The following is a 10,998-nucleotide window of genomic DNA, read 5'->3' on the forward strand; positions in this document are numbered from 1 at the left end:
CTATTAGGAAATTATTTAATCAATTATAATCAAAAATCAAATCAAAAATCAAATTAAAAAATCCAACTATTCTATAATGACAACATATAAAAATTCCTATATTTAGTCTTAAAAATGAAATAATTCATTTTACTATCCAATAGAGAGCCTTATAGTATAGGCATTGAATATGTGTATTTCCAATATTGTAACAACTTTCTAAGATTTTTCTTTTTTCATTATCTTTGAAATTAATTTGTTCCATTTGTTTACTAATATCTTTCATTCTAGTAATGCTCTTGCTTCTTCTTCCTATTGTGCACGTTATATTGCTTCTTTCTATATACTTATGTATGTTGTTTAATTTCATAGCAATCCATAAGCTAATAAATGTCTTCTAAAATACAATCATTTATATTGGCAATATTATGTCCTTTTGTCTCTCATTCATTCCGTTGTCTATGTTGATTGGCTTGTTTACATATTCTTTGTCTTTATTGTTTAATTGCACAATGATTGCATATTGACACATTATTGTCCAAATTCTTTTATTAATTATCAATGAATTGCTTTTCTTTACATACTCTTTACTTTTATTGTCCAAGAGCTCAATAAATTATGGAACTGCAATTAGTCACATTTTCTCTCTAGATACATTGTTCTCCTTCTTCATAAGCTCATAACAACATGAATGAATGAATGATGGCAAAACGTACATTTGTTCACCATTCATCAACGGAAAAGTTGATAAAGCTCTAGGAGAATAAGTCCACAATTCCGTCAATCATTTCATGTGCAGATTAACGTTTCATGAAACAGTAGAGCCAACTTCATCACCCGCAGCGGGAAACAAGTCTGTTATCTTCGGAAAGTTCCTGTGAATATACCTGTGTGTGTGTATATATATATATATATGTGTGTGTGCATAATGAATGATCATGAATATGTGGTTGGACAGTTGCTAAGCGTCCCATTTTGAAAATTCACAGAAAAGTTTGTGAAGACTGTAAGTGCAATTTTCATACTAAACCAACATCACAGTGAAGAAAGCCAAGAAAGCAGAAGTGGGTACAAAAAAAATGAATGTCATTCTAGGATAAGCTACAAGAACCAGGATATGAGAAAATGTAGCGAGAAATTTGCAAGTGGCAAACTTTCCATTACGAATCGACAAAAAGAAGTGAGAAGGTCACAAAAAAAGTTTGTTTTAAGTAAGAAACCTTATGCTACATCGTTTAACATACAGCAGCCATGATACATACAACAATGAAATGCCAGAAGCCTTACAAAAAAGGTCCAACGGCCAGGCACTTCCAGGATAATGAACAGAAGAATGAACTGTCAGGAGTTATATCACCGGACAAATGAGCCAGACTTCTTCTCCTTTTTCGCAAAATTGTCCGAAGTCTCCATAATCGACCCACTAGCATTAACCATGTCGAGATCGTCGCCACAGTCTGCCACAGTAGACATCATCCCCACGATTGACGTTAAGAAATAATTCTTTTTCTCAACAATGCTGAACGTCAATAAGAAAACAAGCATTAGAGGTCCTATTCAGCTGAAAATACCTTGGGTAAGCTTACGCTTTCTGGACCAGATAGCCGCCTTGAATCCTCTCCTCTCCCCCCTTGCAGCCTCTGGAAACTCTTCAGACATGATCTCATCAAGCTCCCTCTCTGACATCTCCAGCAATGTAGCTACGGTATACTTGCTGGAAGCTAATTTCTTCGCAAAATCTCGAACAGTCTCCTCTTCCAAGAAATTCTGGAGCAATGCCTCAATGTTGTCTTCCAAAGTGCCCGCCATTTGCAATTGTCCGATAGAGTCTTGCAGACTAACCACCCTTGCTAGTTTTTTCTTCAGGTAGACGCTAGGAGAAACACCTGGACAGAAAGCGAACATAAAGAACTACATTGTAAATATCCTAATCAATAAAATGAAAAATATATATATATATATATATAGTAAATCAATTAACAGGAAAAAAATATTTCGTTAAGCTGCATTCAATCAATGAAAACAACCACACCAAAAAATCCACCCACAAGAAACGAGGCAGCTATTGCCTAGAGAAACGATGGTCAGCCAGAGTTTCACCTCCAAAATAGCCACCGGGCATACCACCTGGTGTCCGGGGAGAAGGAGAAGAAGCAAAGCGTGCCTGCTTCCGAGCAGATCCTATGCGTGACTGTTTAGGACTGCATCCTATTAGCTCATCCAAGGCCTCAAACCATGGCCATTTGCAAGGAACATTACCAGCCAATTTGTCTTTCTCCTGCAGTAAATTAAAATATCCGATAAGTTCCGCTTGATTCCACTCATCAGAGTCCGTATCAAGTCAAAAGTCGATCCACGGACGACCCCAACACTTGGTTGATACAACTGAGAAGCCAAAAAGCATTGTCTCTTGCCCTCGAAAACTTTCATTACACCTAATACCTTCACTGCTGCGTTAAGCTTGAAACTCAAGATGTTGATAGGGCAAGTCATCTATGGCAGCATTTACTACTCTCCTTTCGGTGCTTAAGGAAACTTTCGATTTAGATTACTGTGACTGACCTGAACATGAACAATAATAATTATACCTGACGGTATCGTTTCTTTAAACTGTCGACCTTCATACGGCATTGCTCCTGTGTCTTAGGCGCCTTTTCATTTGCACAATGGGTGTTCACTTGTTTCGCAACCTCACCCCAATCTTTGCTGCGAAAGTTGTTGCGATCCAAGGCATGGAATTTCTCCCTTCAAGATGCCAGGGTTACAAAGAATCGAATATTAGAACTTGCCGATAGTCAATCCGCGGCACCAGGCAATGCAATACGACATGTTCCTTTACAAATAGTGAACAGACCCATTAACCGTACCTTTAATTGTGCGACAAGGCGCGCTCGCCATCGCACTATCAACACTCGCACGACGCTTAGGTTTTTCCTAAACCACAATGGTACGATGCCACGAAGCAATTCCAGACCAAAAAAAGTTTAAACAAATTACCCCCTCCTCGAACCCACGAACTCCACCCCCAACCCTCAAAGAAAATCGTTTCGAAACAGACAGTTCGAGGAAAACCTGAAAGCGGAAATTAGCACAGCGGTTGCGGCCTCGCTCCACTCAGTGGCAGGCTCCCGCCCGGCGTTGGACTTCAGCAAAGGGCTGTCCGTATTATTATCCCCACCCCCCACAATACCCTCCACGTCGTCAAGATCGGGGTCGGAGTCACGCAGTTCCAGCGGGGGCGGCAACCCGGGCGACGAGAGGTGGTGATCCTCCTGGTGATGGTGGTGGTGCGGGTGGTGCCCGTGGTGGTGGTGCTGGTGGTGCTGGTGGTGCAAGTGGTGATGCTCGTGCTCGTGGTCATGATCTTGGGGGTTGTCATTCACCACCACCTGAACCACCTGGTGATGATGCAGCTCGTCGCTCCCATCATGCCCCGGCGCAATGCACGCCTCCGTCGCGGCAGCAGCAGGAGCGTTACCGATTGCAAGTGGGTGATTACTAATAGTATTAGCGCTGTTGCTGCGACGAGCCTGCTGTTGTTGCTGCTGCTGCTGCTGCTGCTGTCGATGAGAAACCACGGCACCAGTGCTTTGTTGGTCGTCCTCCTCCATCGCCAACGACGCGGGGAGGGGGGGGGGGGGGGGGGGGGAGAAAGGGAGAGCTGTGGCTTCGCTGTCTCCGTCTCTTCGTCGGCTGAGGGTCGGCGTGGGAAGCAGATTCTCGCTCTGCTCTCGTCGTGGGATCTGCTTCACCTCGTCCCCTTCCTTCTGCTGCTTCTTCCCCTTTCGTTCGTTCGTCCACCCTCGCAACCAACTCCCCTTCGCCGCTTCTCTCTCCCCCCGCGAGGCAGCCATAGCCAGCGCACACGACGACGACGACGACGCCGCCGTCACCACCAGCCTCTCTCGACGAATGTTCCTTCACATCCATTCATGTCCCCTCTTTCGTCCATCCTTTCTTTCATCTGCGTTCATCATATGTTAATTCGTTGGATTGAATCGTGTGTTCATCCGTTTTTCATTCGTCGAATCATGCCCTGTCCTTTCCATCCATCCCCCCTTCTTGGCTCCAGGATTCGTTTTCATCCGTCTACCCATCCACACATTCATCCATTCAACCTCTTTTCCCCCTTTCCGAGGCGGATTTTTGTCTTTCTCTGTTCTTGAAATCGTGTCCATATCTGCGTGTCAGTTTGGGGGAGTTTTATGCTTGAAATCTTAATTAGATTGCAGATTGAATTAGCCTGAGAAAATACAATGCGTGAAATTTTGGGTTAAGAATGTAAAAATAAAAGAAACAACATTGGTATGTAATGCAACTATTTACTATTCTCACATAGGCTTCGGATAAATAGAGGGAGCAATAAATACATAGCCTATGGGAATAATTTAATAAAAGCATTATTATTTACCGAACACACAACATAAAAAGAGAACTAGTTCATATATATATATATATATATATATATATTATGATCTCATTTTTGATTGCTCTTTTAGTCATAGTTATTATATCAAATAATACAATAATTGTAGTTTATTAAACTGACTTTAATATATATTGTAAGAATGCAATCGAAATTAATCAATGAGGTGAATACATGCATTGATTAAACCAAAAACCAAAAACAAAACAAAACAAAACACACTGTATTAATACACTGCAGTTATTAAACACTATAATAATCAAACTATAAGTAATCAACTAGTCTATCCACGAATTGTTGAATGCAAAGTTTTATTTCTATGTTTAATACACTCTCACATCAACGTAAAATATATGATTTACGATAACTACAATAATGGTGAATAATAGTATTTGGCGCAAACACATGGAAGAACACACAAAAACTACTCCCATGTGTGTTGTTATAGTAACGTGGAAATTATTGTGCGTGGTCCAAGTAAATCACCTAGAAGCACATTGCACTATGGAATTGTGACTTCATTAAAATAGTATTATAATTGTGTGAAGGAAGCATCAGGTGAAGATCTGAAAAACACTGCAACAAGGTGAAATACTACATTTGATTTCAAGGACGGCTCTGTGTCGTGGGTATTTGTATAATTGAAGAGCATCGATAAGAAATTGCAAAGCCAAGAGTGAATATGGATACAATCAGTTTTAGAGGCCGCTTTCTCACTCACACGAAAGCTGGGCGTTACAGAATGTTGATTATGAGGATTTTTGCTACACGTAGGAGAAGGAGACTTGTCTGGAAAGCTGAGAATTGGGGGATATTCCATACAGTTTAAAATGCTTCGGGAACATAAATCCACATGTCCACACAACATACGCATCATTTCGTAGTGAGAAATCTCCTTTCAATGAAGTTGAGGAGTGCTTCAACTTATGCTCCAACTCAGGATGTGTTGGCTTGGATGAATAATGAATGCATCTATTCCGATTGTAACAAAGTGCAGTATTGATCTATATCACAAACTCCTCACCGATAGGATCGGTCCCTATTACCAGACCAAGTTATCCAGTACGCAGAATCCGAGCTACTAAATCAAGTCGGACAGACAGCAATCAGTACCACCGTTTCCTACTGAGACGCCTGGTGACAAGGATTGAGCAGGCATGGCCATCGTGTCGCACGAATCAGAAAGAATATCACATGACAATGTAGCCATTATACACGCTGCTGAATTCTTACATCCTTGGAGCTTAGACAGCGTAAAAAGCAATAAGGATGCTTCATACTTTTACATAAAACTTCAAATGACCTATTTTCAATCAGTTCGCCTGCTTCCATCAAACCAGGGCTGTTCCAGTCTCAAGGAATCTGTGCTAACAGCACAACCTTGGTCACCATAAATTGCTTCTTTTAACACGTTATACATATCATTGACTTCGCTCCATGCCGCATCCGAAAAGGCATCCTTCGCCTGTACCCAACAGTTCGCACTGTAAGTATTCATGCCAATGAACTCGCCTGTTTACATCCTCATAGACAAGCAGTGATAGACACATCTTACATTTTTGGAATCGTCGACTAACTTCGCAATGGAATCATAATCTAGTTGCTCGGAAACGGCTAGACCAACTCCGCTAAATCCTACTGCTCTTCGCTCTCCTAGCTCCTTTTGTACCTGCCATAACCAGCAACCATGAATATGAAATTAGTGATAAGACAAAGCCATCATACAAAGTCCTTGTGTTACAGCTTATCACAATTAATACGCTGGTTTAGATGAAACAGCCTTTAAAAGGAGATTAAATGAACTAACCTGGACAGGAGGTGGCATAATCTCAAAACATAGTAATGATAGGGCATGTAAATGAGCAGGTACTCGGACAATGTCAGATAGTCGCTTCATATTCTCCACAGCAGACGAGTCAAAATGTGCCTGCAAAGATGACCACCATGTTAGAAAAGAAATCTAAATTCGTATACTATATTACCCAGCAATGCTCACGAAGAGCAGACCTGATAGTGGACCCTATAATTTTCAATAATTGGATTTTTTCTTTCTTTTCTTATTTAAAAGTGAACTTACAGGAACCCATTCGTTGGTCTCAGGATCAGGGCGATCGCGTCCACCACTGGGTGCTACCCATAATAATTGACCTCCCTGCCTGAAAACTCATCCCCAAATCCCAATCCAATATCAATATCAAATAGTACACCAACTGCAGAACAATTCTAGGAGAGAGAGAGAGAGAGAGAGAGAGAGAGAGAGAGAGAGAGAGAGAGGGAAAAAAAAAAAAAAAAAAAAAAAAAAAAAAAAAAAAAAAAGAGGACCTACGCATTCGTACCTCAGCAGGATCGTCATCTGTCTCAAAGTCTTCGCATTAGCTTTGATTTTCATTTCAGCAAGGTCCGGTACATCGTGAATGTGCTTTTTTGAATACACGCACAAGAGATTCCTGATCAACGAACATGTCCTATCAGCTACATAAATAATCACAGAGAAGTTCAGGCGCGCAAGAAGGTACAACATCACACATGTACACGTTGGCGATGATGAAACAGAGGACTTGTGAAGTTTGACCCTACCTTTAACACAACGACATAAGGATAATCATAATTTGGTAGAGATAGAGACTTGCCTGCCCATACTAAAAGGTTTGCAGAATGGATCCAGCACAACCCTGTCTCCAGCCACATAGGTCTGACAGGTATATGACGTCAGACTTAACACTGAAATCACAGTAGAGATGCATGTGTTTGAATACGGGCATGATCACCAAATTCTTGAAGGCTTACCAAGTTCTCTGCCAAATAGGGGTGAGAGTGCTCAAGCAACAGCGCCATAACAGCAGGATCTGCCTCAGTCTGGTGATTGGATAGAAAAATGACGTTGTGCCCCTGTCATAGTAATACGGTCACAGTCAGTAATTTCAAATGGTCCGCTCCTGACACGAAGTAGCACTCTGTCAACAAATCCGTTGAGAAACTAAGTTGCTCCTCGAAACAGGCACCATAATTCCACAATTCACATCGACCAACAAGATCCCCACCTCTTTCAGGTTCTTCTCTATCTGGTCAAAGATCTTTAAGTTCCCAAGGTAAGAGTTCCTGTATCATCCAGAAAAATAGAACAAACTAGTGAGCAAAGTGAAGCAGAAACAAGCAAAACAAACCGTCATCCAAACCCGTGAATTGATGCCTACCTGAAATCTAGGAGAGGACGCACATAGTTCTGACCAAATGTGTAGTAATCATACGGCTCCACCATTCTCTTGTGGTGCGATCCAAATGTGAATGGCTCCTAAACACAAAGTCATCCACCACTGTAACAGTTAGGATTCCAGACACTGAATATCATAATATAGTACAGTTCCCATTCAGGAGCCGAGTGAGTGTACAACGAAGCTTTAGAAGGACGCACCTCGAACTGCAGAAGAATCCGGTCCAACACAGTTGACATGACTTTCACAACAATATCCATCGCATTTTCTACGCCACTGCTCACTACCTGCTCATCAATTGCCAAAGTCAGATGTATTCGATAATCCCCTTTACTTCAACCCACACAAACTCATCATTGCCAGGTTTATGGTCTGTCAGAATTCAGGAGATGGCTGCGACTTCAGTAACCTCGTTGAAACCTCTGTTGTACTGTAGAAAGGCCTCACTTATACACAGCCAAATGGCAACAATACTAAACGCTGACAATTGAGAACTACATTGCTGATGATTGGTTAATTTTGCGAACTTTACACCTATGTAGAAAATAAAAGACGAAGACCTACAGCATCTCGATAATTGCGATACAACTCTACCATTCCCGCGCCAGCACGCTTCGGCAGCCGACCGGATTCCACCTCCTTTTCAATTACCTGCATCAACTCTGCATCCCAAGTAAATTATTTATCAGACTCAAACCTATTGAACTCCAGAAAACTGCCCATTGAGAATCCCATAAGACGGGCAACCGCTCAAAAATTCAAACTTGACCCGCAATCCATGTGCATTTCTCCAGACACAATGCTCATGAAAACAAGGTTGAAACTATGGGAATTTGGTTCAAGTAAACCTCACCACTGACATAACCCTTCCTGAAAGCATCTTTCAAACATTCAGAGAGCATTCAAGCTCAATTCCGTCATCAAAAGAAATAGGTCAGGTACACTACGGAATAAAAATTCCCAGACTATACATGGCGCAACAGACTCATGATTCGTTGTGGGTCCCCACAACCCCAATTGTTGAAGTTGGAACAGGCGAGTATTATGTTTTCCTATCCATGACTTGGAATAGTACCTAAACAGCTGGGATAAGAGAGGATAATGTTGGCTTTTACGAAAGCAAAAGACTGAAAGTAAAACAAATCTCTGCGTAAAACAGCTGCCATGACAACGATTTTGATCTCAGCCAGCAGGGAAAGCACCTTCTTCCGATTGAATTCCTTCAAAACTGTGAGAATGACCGTCGATAATAGCGCGGTCCTCAATGGTCTCCCTAAGACCAGCTGTGGTGGCTTCAGCCACCTGCGTGGTCGCCCGCGTACTCCCACTAATTTCACGATGGAATTCAGATTTCCCGAAATTGGTCACGGCATTCCCCGGCGTCCTTCTGCCATTGCGTTTCGCCCGAAACAGCGACGGCATAGTCAAGGCTTGCGGCAGAAGGCGGTTACCTTGGAGCCGATCGAAGCTCCCTTTCAACGACGCATGGCCGCTGCCACTGGTACTACTGGTAACACTAGTTCCACCCCCCCTGACCGGGGCATGCTGCTTCTCTGCCCTAGACCAACATACCACGCCAGCGGAACCAGCTGCTGCCGCCATAGCTCTCCACTCCGCTCGTCCAACTCCACCACTTTCAGCAGCGTCCTCCCCAACTCCCACCCACCGCAAGATATCAAAATCCAAAAATCCCCTAAATAATCCTGCCCGCACCAACCCACATAAATAGACACCACACACACCCAAATTACGCTACACCAGCGTAAAGCACCAGCACCCTCTCTCAACAGCCCACCTCCTGGCCCACCCCTTGCACCCCTGTCCCATTCCAATAAACCCAACAAAACGTCCAAACGGACGAGAAAACCGAGAGTAATAAGAAGTAGACGCACTAACAGAAGAAAACACAAGAGAAGAAGCAGAATAATAAGCAGCAGCAGCAGCAGCAGCAATAGTGGCACGAGAGGACGCGTGGATGAGAAGAGATGACGACGGCGATGCTGGGAAGAAGAGATGGGGCCCGAATCCGAAGACGCAATCGACGGAAGGATTGAGTGGAAGATTGCAGTTGTGGCTCTGGGAGATTAGTGGCGATATTGTGGGCGAGGAGGAGGAGTAGAAGGGAGGCTACAACCCAACTAAGCATCTGCAGCACATCAGCAGCATTGCGATGAATGATGCAATCGAGAGGTGGAGACGGGGCCCTGACGTCCGCTCTGCCGATGATGGATGGCCCCTCCTCGCTCGCTCCTGCCGGACCCCGCCATCGCCATAGCCAGGATCACCATGTCCACCGCCCACTTCGGCACGTTACGGCGCGTCACATCGCGTCACATTGCGGCTCCTTGCGGCCATGGTGACGGTCTCTGGGGATAAGACTGCCGCTTCCTACCCCTAGCTACGTTCATCCATATATAGTATTTTTATCCGTGACGTGGCGTGGTTTTGGGTCCACGAGTTCCCGGGCTTTGGTGACCAAGGCTTTAAGTTTGTGGCGCTGGTTTCACACTGGCTCTCGGGGTCTGCACGCCCCGCGAGCTCCCATTGGTTGATCGGTGATGGGTCCTGAAAGAAAGGACGGCCACTCACATGAGGATCATTGCAGTGCTGGTGGTGGTGGTGGGTGGGTGAGATGGTGGGTTGCAGTGTGAACGGAGTCTATTCCTCGAGTGATTGTGGAGCGCCCTTTTCTCCCTTGCTCCAAGTGTTGCCTTTATGGATTTCTCGCACTTTATAATCTTTCTACTTTTCGTTTGCTTTTCCATTTTAAACTTTTATTTTTATTCTTGATTCTTTTTTAAGTGAACTATTAAAAAATTAAATTAAATACGAAATAAAGGGTTGCTAAGAAAATGGCCTCTAGAGAAGAAAAAAACTCTCGAAGTCAATATCAAGATCTGCAGGAATCAAAATTTGAATTGAATTTAATGTTTGTAGTTTGATGAAAGAAAAAAAGAAAAAAAAGGCAAGATTGAGTACAAATTACAATGCTGCAAATCCTAGAGTGAAAGAACATAAAAAAGGAATCATACAAAAAACTATATTTGTAATTAGAATAAATTTAAAATACTAACAATATGCATACATTACATCTTATGAAAGAGATAGAAGGGGAATCAAAACAAATATTTTGCATTTAAGAAGCAAAGACCCAATCTAAAATTCTAATCAAGAAGGTCAAATTTTTATGTGCAAATTGCAATAAATTTGATTTAAGTTGGAGTACCTCAACAAGTTGAAATTACTACCATACTAATTAGCATATTCATATAATATTCTGAAAAATACCAGTATGGTAATGACCTTGTTTTGGTGTATTAAAATATCTTCAAAGCATTTGATCATTGCATTGGAATTTATTTACATCATCCTCCTCCTTAT

At 42.6% G+C, this 10,998-nt stretch overlaps 2 protein-coding genes across 2 annotated transcripts; both read right to left on the bottom strand.

Moving 5' to 3' along the window:
• Positions 1–1,107: 1,107 nt before the first annotated feature.
• LOC112284305 (uncharacterized) lies at positions 1,108–3,755 on the bottom strand. The gene is made up of 5 exons (XM_024524003.3): positions 3,052–3,755; positions 2,568–2,724; positions 2,080–2,257; positions 1,551–1,865; positions 1,108–1,436 (listed from the first exon to the last, which is right to left on the bottom strand). Exons 1-5 carry the CDS (start codon positions 3,588–3,590, stop codon positions 1,333–1,335), a joined length of 1,293 nt encoding a protein of 430 aa, XP_024379771.1. The 5' UTR covers positions 3,591–3,755; the 3' UTR covers positions 1,108–1,332.
• Positions 3,756–5,574: 1,819 nt separating this feature from the next.
• On the bottom strand, positions 5,575–9,988 carry LOC112285002 (glycerol-3-phosphate acyltransferase ATS11, chloroplastic). The gene is made up of 12 exons (XM_073535359.2): positions 8,820–9,988; positions 8,178–8,279; positions 7,818–7,900; positions 7,600–7,697; positions 7,447–7,504; positions 7,193–7,294; positions 7,036–7,097; positions 6,742–6,852; positions 6,483–6,561; positions 6,213–6,332; positions 5,961–6,074; positions 5,575–5,870 (listed from the first exon to the last, which is right to left on the bottom strand). Exons 1-12 carry the CDS (start codon positions 9,217–9,219, stop codon positions 5,715–5,717), a joined length of 1,485 nt encoding a protein of 494 aa, XP_073391460.1. The 5' UTR covers positions 9,220–9,988; the 3' UTR covers positions 5,575–5,714.
• Positions 9,989–10,998: the final 1,010 nt, after the last annotated feature.

The sequence above is a fragment of the Physcomitrium patens genome, chromosome 7, assembly GCF_059467195.1.
Source record: "Physcomitrium patens ecotype Gransden chromosome 7, ASM5946719v1, whole genome shotgun sequence".
In the NCBI taxonomy this organism is placed as follows: Eukaryota; Viridiplantae; Streptophyta; class Bryopsida; order Funariales; family Funariaceae; genus Physcomitrium; species Physcomitrium patens.